Source organism: Penicillium rubens, assembly GCF_028828025.1.
Source record: "Penicillium rubens strain IBT 27055 chromosome Unknown utg000002l_segment0_segment0, whole genome shotgun sequence".
NCBI lineage: Eukaryota > Fungi > Ascomycota > Eurotiomycetes > Eurotiales > Aspergillaceae > Penicillium > Penicillium rubens.
Window position 1 is genome coordinate 3,197,614 of NW_026890600.1, and position 13,816 is coordinate 3,211,429.

The 13,816-nt window shown below is 50.0% G+C and overlaps 5 protein-coding genes across 5 annotated transcripts; 2 read left to right on the plus strand and 3 right to left on the minus strand.

The window, feature by feature from the left end:
* Window positions 1-1,165: 1,165 nt before the first annotated feature.
* N7525_003684 (DUF3824 domain-containing protein) lies at window positions 1,166-3,905 on the minus strand (the record flags this gene model as incomplete). Its single annotated transcript, XM_061212789.1, has 3 exons — window positions 1,166-1,671; window positions 1,739-2,098; window positions 2,162-3,905. The coding sequence occupies 3 exons, from the start codon at window positions 3,903-3,905 to the stop codon at window positions 1,166-1,168; spliced, it is 2,610 nt and encodes an 869-aa protein (XP_061069810.1).
* Window positions 3,906-5,823: 1,918 nt separating this feature from the next.
* Window positions 5,824-7,258, minus strand: N7525_003685 (phosphoesterase superfamily protein; the record flags this gene model as incomplete). The annotated part of the gene is made up of 2 exons (XM_002558859.1): window positions 5,824-6,633; window positions 6,698-7,258. 2 exons carry the CDS (start codon window positions 7,256-7,258, stop codon window positions 5,824-5,826), a joined length of 1,371 nt encoding a protein of 456 aa, XP_002558905.1.
* A 1,711-nt stretch (window positions 7,259-8,969) lies between these two features.
* On the plus strand, window positions 8,970-9,860 carry N7525_003686 (uncharacterized protein; the record flags this gene model as incomplete). Its single annotated transcript, XM_002558857.1, has 1 exon — window positions 8,970-9,860. The coding sequence occupies one exon, from the start codon at window positions 8,970-8,972 to the stop codon at window positions 9,858-9,860; it is 891 nt and encodes a 296-aa protein (XP_002558903.1).
* Window positions 9,861-10,363: 503 nt separating this feature from the next.
* On the plus strand, window positions 10,364-10,963 carry N7525_003687 (GNAT family N-acetyltransferase; the record flags this gene model as incomplete). The annotated part of the gene is made up of 1 exon (XM_002558856.1): window positions 10,364-10,963. The coding sequence occupies one exon, from the start codon at window positions 10,364-10,366 to the stop codon at window positions 10,961-10,963; it is 600 nt and encodes a 199-aa protein (XP_002558902.1).
* A 298-nt stretch (window positions 10,964-11,261) lies between these two features.
* Window positions 11,262-13,590, minus strand: N7525_003688 (Zn(II)2Cys6 transcription factor; the record flags this gene model as incomplete). The annotated part of the gene is made up of 3 exons (XM_061212790.1): window positions 11,262-11,664; window positions 11,727-12,913; window positions 12,964-13,590. The coding sequence occupies 3 exons, from the start codon at window positions 13,588-13,590 to the stop codon at window positions 11,262-11,264; spliced, it is 2,217 nt and encodes a 738-aa protein (XP_061069811.1).
* Between the last annotated feature and the right edge of the window lie 226 nt (window positions 13,591-13,816).

A 13,816-nucleotide genomic window follows, 5' to 3' on the forward strand; every position in this document is an offset into this window, starting at 1 on the left:
CAAACTTAGCGATAGATCGAGATCATTGACTTACGACAGCCCTATCTTTTCTTAATTATGTTTTACTTTTTTTATCTTCATGTAACGCGACGAAAAGCAAGGAGCCTATTGCCTTTGGTGGCCCACTCTGTACACATCATACAGATACGCAGTATGGCCCCTATCATCCCTTGAGACTTCATTCCGCAGTATACCCCATTTGCAATTTTCGTCTTTTTGTGCTCGCAAGCCTTGGACAAGTTCTATCATGGATCAACTCTGTCCAGCTCTTGTCATTCCTTTCTCTCTTGTCCTTTGAAGAACTATTTCGGATATGGCTTTTTCTCTGTTATCCACTTCCTTGGAATGGATGCGATATCTGCTACATCGCTCCGTCTATCCATTCCTTACACGGCAGTCAGCCATATTTTCTTATCAGATTTTATTCGGTTCTTTTCCATGTCCATTCTTCTAGGTGCGAACCACGCTGTATCTGTACTATCTGTCTCGCTTCTGACTGATCTTGGAATCAGCCTTGTGTTACATATGTATTTCTTTTGTACGGCAGGGCTTTGGGGAAAGATACTTGTCATTATTAGCTCAGTCTTCGAATACGAGAAGGGTTGAGCTTTGCATAATGTTGTTTCATACTCTTAAGAGGTTTCTGTGACTATATCTCTTTTTGTTCGGGTTTTGTAAACATGGATATGGATATTCTTTCGGGCTTTGAATATATTAATTATGAAAATAGATATGTACTTCCATATAATTCAGCTCGTCTTTGACTTGCCATATGACATCCTCACGCCGTTTAACATCTATCTCTACTCCGGGACCTCATATCCTACGTACTTCCCTATGTTTACTAAAGCGTCCATAACATTATTTACCAAAAAGGATATTGAAATATGACTATGTCATCATGAAAAAAAAAAAAGCAACGAAGATTGCACTATATGAACACACATACACATCATAAAATCATTATCATCGGCAGCAGGCATCATTCATAACCTTGCAAGCAAGATCGACGAGCATAAAAGGATAAGATACCAAGAAAAAAATACAAAACTAAAGAGATGGGGTAGACGTAGGAGATGAAGTTCATCAACGCAGAAGAATAAACATAAGGTCAAGGGGATGGACAGGAATAAACGGGATAGAGAAACATCCACACAGCAACCCGCTAGAACAGAACTTTGGTAAACCTATTCACCAGGTCCTCAAATTTATCCACAGCAGGATCCCGCTCAGGAAGAAGACGGCCTTGCCCGTCAAAGCGGTTAGGTAGGTCGATGGTTGAGTCAGAGTCTGTTTCAGAGACTTTGTTCTGGTCTCGTCCCTCCTGGGATTTCGAAGCTGATGGATGATGTCGGTGGTGACTGGAAGCAGGATGGGAAGAGTAGTAATCTGGGGAAGCAGTACTAGGGTAGGGCATAGGTGGATAGGGGACGGATGAGGAGCGGCGGCGATGATGATGGTCACGCTCTCGATCTCGATCTCGATCGCGCCGGTGGGTTCTACCTCCACGATGCAAAGATGAGTACGGTTCGACGGTAGAGTCACTTTCGTCGGTCTCGTAGCCAGGATCGCGCGGGAGCTCTGTCAGGTCGAAAGCGACGGATTTCGAGACTTGTGGCGGTTGGCTACTTGACCGGGGTGGAGACGTCGGGAAGGGGTGGATGTTTAGACCTATTGATTTGGAGATTAGCTTTTGTCGCATTATACACAGTCACAGCTGGGGTTCCATTGAACCCACCCTTGTGCACATGATTTGCATCAGTAGGTAGAGTGGAGCTGCTCACATTGTCTTCAGCCCTACGTGGCCGAGGTGCGTATTGATCGGGTCCCGGCCCTCCTGGTGGCACAGCGCCGTATGCGTAAGGCTGAGGCGGGGCAGCGCCCGGTGGAGGAGGGTAGTCTGCCGGGTTGTAGGAAACAGGGGTACCGCCGCCCAGGTTATAGGTCGAGTCGCCCGGGGGCGGGGGGAAATAGTTGCTGTTGGGGTAGTAGTGGGGGTCAGCCATGGGCGGGGCGCCCGGGGCTCTTTGCGGGGAAGGCGGGTATGGTTCTGGGTCGTAGGATTCTTCATAAGGATCACGGTGGACGTCATCATGCTCTGGTTACACCACTAGTCAGGGTGAATATTTCTCGATAAAGATTGGGGGATGTGGAGACTTACTAGAGTGTTCACGTTCGCGCTCTTTGGACTTGCGACGCTCGTTGTACTTGTGTGCGGCATAGCCGAGCCCTGTTGCGCCCAGGGCAGCGCCCGCGAGGTCTCGCGAGCGACTGCGGTGCTTCTTGCTTCGTCGGCGGCGACCTTCGCGGTCGGAATCAGATGAGCTGGTGTAGCGGGCTCGGCTGCGACTGCGACTGCGACTGCGGCTATGACGTCTGGGACCGTATGCTTCCTGTGCTTCGTAGTAGGGCGCACCGGGCTGGCCGTAGTAGTGCTCAGATGGGATGCTACCTGTGACTGGGTCGTTGCCGTATTCGATCAGACCGGCCGAGTCGCGAGCTGGGTCGGGATAAGACTGTGACGGGGCGCGGCTGCGAGACCTTGAGCGATGGCGGCCCCGGCTCGAACCGTCCTTTTCATCTTTGTCACTCTTCTGCTTCTCGTAGAGGCCGGTGGCAGCAGCAGTAGCAAGACCGGCACCCACAATAGGAAGAGCTTGTCTCACACGGCTGCGGGAACGGGAGCGCTCACCCTTTCGAGAGCGCGAATGGCTGCGGACCTTTTCAACCAGACCAGCCACGGCCGCACCGGCCAGACCAGCGCCAGCCATGTGCTTGCGGCGTTCAGACATGCTTCGTTCACCATGCTCTCCATCCTTCTCTGAACGACCCCGGCTAGCAGCCCGAGAACGGGAGCGAGTGCGGGACCGGCTTTTACGGTCTCCACCTTTCGACTTGCTACGCAATGCAGCCACACCAGCAGCCAAGGCCGCAGCACCAACTCCCACCTCGAGCAATGTCTTGGTACGAGAGTGGGAGTGGGAGCGGCTGCGGCTACGGCTGTGACGACTCCGGCCATGTCTGCTGTGACGATGGGAAGCACGGTCATCTTCAAAGGAATGAGAACGGTGGCGGCTCTTGCTACGGTGGTAGTAGTCGCGAGCATGCGATGCAGCATTCACAGCGACTGCACCAAGAGCACCTGCACCAAGAGTCTTACCGATGCGGCTGGCGCCATGGCTGACTTCGCCATCTTTTTTGCTGCGGCTGCGGAGCAGTTCGGCCGCACCTGCACCTACCAATGCACCCTCTGCCATATGGCGGCGGTGATGAGGGTGGTCGTCATAGTCGCGGGTTTCTTTTCGGATGTAGACCATGCTATCATCGCTGCTGTAGTCATGATCACGATCACCGCGACGACGGCGACTGGTCTGAGAAACGGAATCATCAGGGCTCAGCTCACGTCGGGAGCGATGTTCGTCGTACTCGCGAAGTCGACGGTGACGGTGGTAGTAATATGGGTCTTCATCGGCCTCGGAGCGGCGCACGACGTCATAGTCGGATTCACGGGGACTGATATACGGATTGCGGGCTTCACGAATAAGTACGGATTGTTTTCGGGTGGCAATGGCAGTAGCAGTAGGGGACTGCTCCATTCGTTCCAGGGAATCCATGGACCGGGAGTGTGGACGATAGGTGGGATGTAAGTACTCACGATCGTAGTGGTCTCTCTCGTAGCGTGTGGGTGGCTCATACTCCACCTCTCGCTCGTAACGCGAGACGGTCACAGGCTCTTCACGATCCGATTTGCGCCGGATCACCAGCTCGCGCTCGCCGCCGAAAGAGTCATCGTATCTCGACATGAAGTCTCGACGATCGTCTTCAGGAGAGACGACGTAGCGCTTGATTGTGACGGGACGGGTGTCGTCCCAGTCTCGTTCGCGGTCTCTGTAAGTGTACGACATGGGACGTAGTAATGGCAGTGAGAGATGAGATATGAAGGATGAATGAGTCGAGAAGTTAGAACTGGAAGGGCAAAAAAAGTAAGATGCACACTGCAGGAAATTGAGGGGGGCGGCAGGGAAGTGGGGTGTGCAGAGAGGATGCGATCGACTAATGGTCGAAGATGATTCCAGTCGAAGTCTCTAGGGCTGATTCTGATTGGTAACTATCTGTCTCGGGCCAAACAAATCAAAGCCAAGAAAAACCGGGCGAAAGTCCAGTGGATTTCTGAATAATGATTCAGGATGATGAAAGCCCACGGGGTATTCTGGTATTCTGTAGGGCAGAGAGCGGAGTATCGGCACTCACTCAACCGGCTCAGCCTCAGGCTAGATGATCGGCAGGCAGCACTGTTATGAAAGTAAGAGTTGGAGTGGAGAGATGAAAGAGTCGAAAGGGAAATTTAGCGAACGGATGAAAATGTGAGAGGGTGGAAAAGGGAAAAAGAGGCAGAGAGGCAAAGCAGATAAAAGACATCCACGTGAGGCTCTCTCTCCCTCCCTCTCTCTCTCTCTCTTACACACTCTCTCACACACTCAAAGTCAGGGCAATCTTTGCCCGGGGGCTGTGGCAAAAACGCTTGAAATACGGCCGTGGCTTAGATTGGTTTGTACTTTTGTATGTGTGTATGTGTGTATGTGTGTATTTTGTTTACTCCCCTCTTCTATTGTTTGGTTCTTCCCGTCCTCAATCCATGGGTTCCATCAACTGGCTCGGGTGGATTCCATGGTTCCTTCCCATGATACAGTACACATACGGTATACTGTACATAGTACTCGGGACATGCAGCCTCACCTGCATTCCAAATGTCATCTGCTGCATTGACAGGTCCAAGTGTCCAAGTCTAGAAGAATGGATCAGCACTATATGCATACTGTCATGAGAACAGTTTCTTGCAGTTTCATCCGATAGGGCACGAATAGATTAGCTACAATCCACACATTCTATTATAGATCTTGATCTCGGGTTAATATTTTAGGTTGCCGTATTAAAATTATTATCTCTTAGCAAAGAATATCCGTTTCACTAGGCAGGAGTTGACATCATACGGAGTACAAAGACCATAACCCCTGCAAACCTGCAAAACTGCAATATCGTATCACATCGGGGCAATCCGAGTCGAAACGCCCTGTTTCTTTGTGGGAGCCCGGATGACGTCAATACTATGCGGGGCGTTCTCGGCAACTCATTATTTTATGAAGGTAACGACTTAGACGGGGCTGAGTCTACTTCGCCCCCAGGCCTTGAAAAAGTTGTGAGACGGTGAAATATCAATATTTTCTTTTTTTTTTTTTTTTTTTTTAAGGAAAAGAAAGAAAAGAAAGGAGTTCAAATATTAGCTCGAACCTACCAGTGAGGATTTGTCGAAGGGAATTTCCCACAGCGGTAAATTCCGTTGCATATCGTAGAGGCACACGAAGATGCTGGAGATTTGCTGCGATGTTAGTGATAAGCTGGAGGACAGTAACCCTGGAACGGCCATCGCAAAGCTAAGCGATGCTTTTGCTATCCAGAGAAACCGACTCTCCAGCAAAAGCAACATATTGGAGGAGGCTTATATCAAACAGGATGGACACTATCAATGACATGGAGCGTATTCCAACTATTGATGCATTTATAGCTGTGCTTTCATGCTGTTTGTAGCAGATCTTCCTTTGCTTTTCACTAGATCTTTCCAGGTGTTACTTTGCTTCCTTTGTCCCATAAGGCTATTTACATAGACTCTATGGTAGTAGGTAGAGACCATCATCATCTCTTATCATAGATTCTTATCACCCTCTCTCTCTCTCTTCGTAGATCTGACTCCATCACCTATCCTTGTTAGGCTGTTGAAAGCTCTTCATACACCCTCAACATAGGAAGCAACACCGCAATACTATTCTAAATCTCCATCTTTCTAAAGGCCTTTGGCACAGGCAACTTAACAGGGGTATCAGTGCGCGCTGTGTTATGAATAAGATGTTCAAACGAAGGCGAAGATTTAACACGAGGCGTGAAAGGCTCGAAATCCCAGAGATAGCCGAGAGTGCGCAAGATTGAAGAAGCAGAGTAGGACACGACCTTGCCATCCGAGTTAGTGCCCTTCTGCTCGACCTGACCCTTAGCAACCCACGGCGAGATCAAGAGAGTCGGGACGCGACCACCGAGACGGTCGAAGGAGAACGTATACTTCTCGCCACTCGGCGCTATCTCGGTGTACGTCAGGTCATCCGGGCGGGTAGCAAGCGGAGGCGGAACATGGTCGTGGAAGCCCCCTGTCTCATCAAATGTGAGGATCAAGAGCGTCTCTTCCCACTGTGGACTGGAGCGGACCGCGTCATACACGTCCTTAATGAGGGCTTCGCCTTCAGAGACGAGGCCGGTTGGGTGCATGGAGTTCGTGCCCACGCCGCAGCAGGACGGGTCAACGAAGGAGAATTCTGGGAGTGTGCCGGCTGCCGCATCAGCGTAGAAGTTATCCAGGGGGACTGCCTTGTCGGAGTTGCCGCTTGTAAAAGTCCAGTTGAAGAAGTAGGCGTCAACCATACTAGGACTTGTGTAGTAGTTTTTCCAGGTGTGGTTGGTCTCTGAGAGCTGCTGGAAGATGGAACGGTGAGTGAGGCCGTGGATATCTGGGTTGAAGGTCTCATCGTTGTACCCGTGACCAGCGGATGTGCCTGAGAGTACAAAGGCCCGGTTGGGATTGGTAGGCTATTTGTATATGTTAGAAGTCATCTGCGGCGGCTATAGAGTATGCATAATTGCTCGGACTTACACCGGGGTGATCCGAATGCCAGTGGTTGAAGGCGAGGTAGTTCTGCACCAGCGTAGTCATTACCGGCACTTCGTCCTCGATATAGTAGTTAATAACCTGCTTGGCCAGATAAGCCTTGTCGGCATCGTCGCCATAGCTGCGCAGCTGCTCATGCACAAAGCCATGCTGGGTGGGAGTGAGCTTGCCCTGGGCAATGTGGGCATTGTTTGGGACAAAACTGCCATAGAACTCGATGTTGTTTCCAGTCACGGAGTGATCAGGATCATCTAGAACAGAGTCAAAGTCCTTGGCGGAGCTGCACACCGTGCCAGCTGAAGGATCGGTCAAGTTGTACGGGTTGCAGAAAGGGCCGTTATTGATAGGGTTATCCAGTCCCTTGATAGTCTGCCCGCCGAGTAGGTTGTCCACAGAGCGGTTTTCCATTTCCAAGATGACAACATTCTTGATCTTGCTCTTCAGATTGGCGATGGAAGGCGAAGAAAGAGGGGATTGCTGATCCTTTATATCAGCAGAGACCGCCGCCGCAAAGGTCAACAGACCAAGAAGGGCACTGAATTTCATTATGAATCAGGGGACGTCCGGTCCAAGGTCTGGATAGAGTGCTTGATTTTGAGATCTGAATCAAAGGATTTGCGGTCTCTCTTATGTTGCATGTAAATAAATATCCCTGGCATTCCTCGGGACGATCCAATTTCGATATTTCCTTCCACGTGTTGCTCTGGAAATCACGGCTCGATGGAGTTCTATCCTGAAAGCATAGATACGAAGAGTGGTAGTGATCAAGCTGCGGGGTCATATAAACTAACACTCTCACAGGGCGGGGGTGAACAACATCCTGAAATGCACCCGATTGGCGATCGTCGCATCGTCCCCATAATCCGTATGTGATTGGCCACTTGGGATCGATCGGTAGGCACCTCGATCACGTAAAAGAGGTACTAGCAACATTCATAACATGTTGTGTTGCACGCCTTCTGAGGCCGGGGGATTTACTAGTCACCACCATGCCAAGCATTCGCACAGGCTGAAAAAGTGCCAACGCATGGAGAATGACCCTAGAAAATGAGATCACGAGTTGCCTGGCCGAGCTAGGGATGTTGGACTGCAAGCGATTTCACTCGGTCCACTTTGTGCCGTGTGGAATGCCCCGAACCACAACAAAACATGGGGTTTCCCACATTACCACTGTTAGGACGAAATGCGATTTCCACGACGCTCAACATACAGATTCGATCATCGTGAAAGGTATCATTTGATGCCTCTGGATTCAAATATCTGATCACTCTTGAAGTTGAGTCTCACGCGTTCTCAAGGCCGTGCGGTCAGTGGAGGCGGTAATTGGCACCAACAAGTTTGAGCTGGATTGGGCTATTTTGTTGAGCCGTGAGTCCGATGTAGCATTCGGATACTATGGGAGTGGTACAAACATATTGTAAAGATGGAGTAAAACCTATATGTTTTCAGCAATCATCACTTAACCTTTATCTGCCCACATACATCAAGGTTATAGGTCTTGGTGTCCTCCACTCGATGAGCTCTCCCCTAGATAGTATGCGTACCTACACACGAAGGGACATCAAGCCAAATCTGATCTTGTAGCCACTTGGTCACCGACTGGACTTTTGCCCAGGAAGATGCTGACCCAAAAAAGCGTGAACAGGGACAATATGTTCCCTAAGAGGAATCGCCCTAACTACAATATGTGTAAATATTAACCACTCTCTTGCTTTAAGCATACTTGACAATTGTTACCAAAATTGGTACGAAGTAATTGAGATTTTGTGTGCACTATATATCTCTTTTTTATATCTTGACTATTTTGAGGGTTAAGACAATTAATTTGGAGTCATGACTATCGTTGAATTTAGGTACCTTTTGTATGGAGATTGCATACAAAAGATACAAAAGATAACTAACTACCTAGGTAGTTAGTAATCCTTAGATTTGTAATCCGGTGTAAGGTTGGTCCGGGGGAACTGTCGATGATGGCATTTTCAAATGTCTCCGACATCCCCGTGGAAAATAATTAATAATCATGTCTGGATTTCCAACCTAACCTCGCCTCATACTTAATCCCCTATATATAAGTTAAATAACCCGCTTTGTTTCTAGATCGTCACATAATATCTTTTCGTGTGGAAATACATTCCTCTCGCCCGACCCGCACAGAGTCCAATAGCCCAACTAATTCCCTTATCGGAAAACAAAATTCCTCAACATCACAAACAAACCCTTTAAGCTAAGCTGTCAGTCGCACCAAACCATATTAAAAATGACGACTGCAGCCTTTAAATACATCGACCGGGCTTCCTACGACCCCAACGCCACAGAGCCTTTCAAAAAGCCGTGGGGCAAAGTCGACGGACCAGGCCGTTCCTACCAACTCATAGACCTGGAGCGCAAAGTCGAGAATCTCCGAGGGCAAGAGTCGGACTTCACAACGGACAATTCCGGCTTCGCCTTGTACAACTCACCCGCGAAGGAGACCGCATTCACCGACGACGCCGAAGTGCGAGCGGGGTACTACGCAGAGGTAGAAGACCTACTCCGCAAGAAACTTCCTGGGGTGAAAAAAGTAGCCATCTTCGACCATACCATCCGGCGGCGGACGCCGGGCTCAGCGCGCAGCCCTGTACAGCTGGTGCACGTGGACCAAACGCCCAAAGCTGCTGAGGCGCGGGTGCGTCGCCACCTGCCAGAGGATGAAGTAGAGGAGCTGTTGAAGGGTCGATACCAGATTATCAATGTCTGGCGTCCGATTGAGAATCCGGCTTCTGATTTCCCGTTGGCGCTGATTGATTGGAGGAGTATTGCTCCTTCTGATTTTGTCAAGGTTGATCTTCTTTATCCAAAGGAGTGGCAGGAGCATGGAGAGGTAGCGCCGGATCCTGAGTCGATATCTTCTACACAGGGGTATGAGGTCAAGGGGGAGACTTATGCTATCGCTCCTAATGAGAAACATCGTTTCTTTTACGCTAAGGATATGACGCCGGAGGAAGTCATGTTCATCAAGTGCTTCGATTCGAGGAGTCACACTATGACTGAGGGGAAGACGGATATTGCCCACGGCTCGGGACATACTGCTTTCATTGACCCGCAGACTCCGGCTGGATCGCCGGGGAGGCAGAGCATTGAAGTTCGCTGCCTGGTCTTTTACGAATAAGCATAAGGGGCTCTCACGTTGCAACGAGTGATGTATTTAATACAAATATATGCCTTTTACATAGTTTCTACCTTGTATATCATCTATATTATCGCTATTGATGTCCCGAGGTCATCACGGGGCGGGGTTCCGATACTTATCTTTCCGACGTTTCCCATACTTCGTAACCTCAATGAAGTAAACTAAGTGAATCTAACTAGGGAGGTCTACGTAAACGCTCTGTTCCAGATACTCCAGATTATCGATAGCCCGTCTTGGCAGGGTCGTATTTCACCTGAGTCACAGAGCGTCTCCATATTTAAAGACCCCTCTCTCCAGGTATTAATTTTTGTTCTTCAACTGTTCACCATAATACAGATTTCACATATTCATAGCTCGCATTCTGTTCTTGCATTTTCTCATTACTCAAGACCACTCAAGAAGGCGGCGAAATAGTGAGCCCAACACCAATAACCCCTTCTACTTCCCCCAAGACATACTAACATCTACCCCAGGATTCAGAAATGTCCTCTCCAACAGAACTACGAGACCAACCCAAAACCTGGACAAAGGGAGAATACTTAGTCTCAACCGACGTATCCCTAATCCCCATCGAAACCCTCAACACCTGGTACGCCGGCGAAGAATTCTACTGGGCAAAGCCAATGCCAGAGCCCACTTTGCGCGAAACATTGCAGAACTCCCTCTGCTTTGGGCTGTATCGCAATCCAAGTCAAGTCCGAAGTCAGAACCAGCCAGACAAGACACCAGAGAACGAGGCATCCTCAGAGTCCACACTCGAATTCGTCGGTTTCGCACGCTGCATAACAGACTATACAACGTTCCTCTTCTTGACAGACGTCTTTGTCCTGTCCTCACTCCAGGGTCTTGGTCTGGGAACGTGGCTTGTAACCTGCGTGCAGGAAGTTATTGAGTCGATGCCTTATTTGCGGAGATCGTTGCTGCTTACTGGGGATTGGAAGCGGTCGGTGCCGTTTTATGAGAGGGTTATGGATATGGAGCTTATGGTATGTAACCCTCCGGTTAATGGGGAGGATGCGGTTGGCTTTGCTGTTATGCAGCGGAAGTCTTGGGGGGCTCCTGGGTTCGGGGAAAAGCCCTAGGTATTTCAGTGGAGTTTAGAATGGGTTCCAAGGTTGTCTTTGGATTAGTATATTATAAATAGATTTGTTGTTATCGGTGGATGGTTAGAGATATGGTTGATTCAAAAGAGACACTTTTGTTTCCATCCTTCCATCTGTCCACGGGTTCATTGCTCATATGACTCATGACCAAACATTATAAGAGAATAATAAGTCACCCAAACTACCAATTCCAGTATGCTCCACGCCAAAATGCTTCCTCCTAGGTCCGGACCCTGAAATTCAAACTGTCATCAAAAGTCATCCTATCACATCGTCTCTAATCAAACCCATACCCCCCAGTGCCAGCCCCCAATGTCTCCCACGGAACGGAAGTAGGGCTAATCCAGTTTTGCGGGTGCATCTGCCCGAAACTGGAATGCATGGTGTGCTCACTGGAGGTCGATGCAACAGTTGGCACCGGGGATCCGGATTGCGAGTGTGGGTGCGAGAGGGCATAGTTGTCCTGCATTGTCATCCCGGGGGAGAGATTTGACATTGAGGGTGGGATTTGGATGCTTGGTACGAGGTGATTGTGAGACTGAGATTGGATATTGGCTTGGTTTTGCTGGTGCTGGACTTGAGCTTGGACTTGAGCCTGGGCTTGAGCCTGGGCCTGGGCTTGGAGGTGGGACTGAGAGTGGGTGGGTGACTGGGGGTTGTATTTCGTCGAGGCAACGTCGCTGGTTTGTGCGTTAGTCACTAGTCTGGAGGTGAATAGGTAAGGATGGGGTGTAATATGTACATCATCTGTCGAATTATGGGAACAGCCTTGCTGCAGAAAACACTGCGGACTGAGAGTGAGGCGAACATATCTAGTGCCCGATCGAGAATATCTTTGATCTCTTCGTACTCGGACTGGGACTCGGGAATGAGCAGGATGACAGCCAATGTGACTGCAGCGTGGAAGGCGTGAAAACTGCCTAGTCCGCTGGTATACCATTTGTAGGGCTTGAAGGACTGTGTTTCGAGGAGAGTTTCGAAGATGGAAAGCGAAGCCTTGGCGGAAGCGATGCACTTTGCCCTTGTAGCGCAAGTTTCAGGTGTAATCTCGCCTTGTAGGTACCGACAGAGACCTGGGCGGAGGAGTAGAAGGAGAAGTTGGTGGATCTGGCTGTAGAGGATGTGGTGATTGGCTTGGTGGTGAATGAGTAGGGGGTTGTTTCTATCGGCGGCATAGCGAGCCTCGACCATTTCACGGACGGATATTATTTCCGCTTCGAGGTGAGACGTGGTGAAGCGGGATGTACTTGGGTAGCTGAAGATCGTTTCGCAAATCTTCGAGGAGGTTCTGTATAGTCGGAAATTCAAGAGGAGGTAGGTCATCTGCGTTGGGCGGGGGAATGTTGAGGGTGCTGGTCTTTTCGAACTTGGGCTGGTGAGCAGGTCAACGTCGTCGATGTCTGCGGGCATTTTCACGTCTTGCGGTAGAGCCTGCTGATCCAGGCTCCCGAATGCTGTGTTTTGGATGGTGTACAGCACCATCAATCCAGCCCAGACCCGTCGTCGCTCTTCTCGCTCAATTGGTCCAAGAGTAAACCGCTCTGGGTCTAAATGGCAGCCCATTGATATCGCAACATGATGAGTGAATCCTAGCAATGTCCAGATTGGTAGGCCGCGATGGACTCGGGCGTAATTTATAAGAATTAAAGCTTGCAATGAGTTGATCGAATGCCGGGACATCACTCCATCGGCGGCGAGACACCTCAACGCGGCAGATCGATATCGTGCTGACAGCACTTTGATATTTCGGCTGACCGTTCGTTCTCGTCCCAGATCAGACAGCAGAGGATGGTCATCATCGAGTGCGCTTACAGCGATCGCAAGAATGGCGAATAGCAAAGCCAGCCATGACGTAGACACACTACCGGGATCATGGCAAAAGTGTTGGTACTCGGCTTCAAATGTCAGGTCGTGAAGAATATGGAAAACCTAATGTGTTGTTAGCTAGCGCTCCCGCATTTCTCCCGCACATAACATACCGAGGAGAAGACCTGAAGATAAACATCCTTGAGAGTATCGCAATACCGGCCAGGCGGCAGAACCGACAGCAACTCAGCACGCGAGATACTCCCATTCCTCGCCAGCGGGATTTGCAAATCATCATCATCCTCGGCGATATCCGAATCTAAATTCGGCAAACACTCCACGGCGCAGCTCTTTGCCACTAAAGACTCCCACTGCGAAGTTAGTGGCACATAGCGCACATGGCCAGAAGGTGAAGTATGAAGTTTGCCAACATTATCCAACATGGGGCCGAGTGAGTCCCATGTCTCAGGTTCAGAGAAACTGCCAGCTGCACTCGTCCCACCCAGTGGCGAGACCGCGCCACCGTTTGGCGTGCCAGCGTTCGAGGCCATCTGCTTCTGGAGCAAGGCTTCCAGGTTCCGAATTCGCGCTAGCAATTCACTCTGCACTACGCTGTCGCCGGGCGAGGACTGCTCAGTTGAAAGCCGCGGCTGGCCGAGATAGATGCAGTCTTCGGCGCCTAGACCGCGCCGAACGCAAGTTTGGCATGGACGGCCGTCGCGCGAACATCGGATCTTTCGTGTTCGGCAGGCCTGACAGCTGATGGGGAGCCGCTTGCCTGTTGAACGGGATGAGGCCATAGATGGAGGATGAAGGTCTAGGCTACGCGGAGGTGAAAAGCGGCACAATCACCTCCTCGTCTGAGGGGTTGTGGAGAGAGGGCGAGAATATTTTCAATGGACAGGAACTGGTTCTCGGGAATATCCAACTGCCGGTTTGGAAGGGTTCAAAAAGGGGTACTCCGCGATATATGTTGTGGGTATGGATCGCTGGATTGCCTGTCATGGGTCCATATGAAAATAGAAA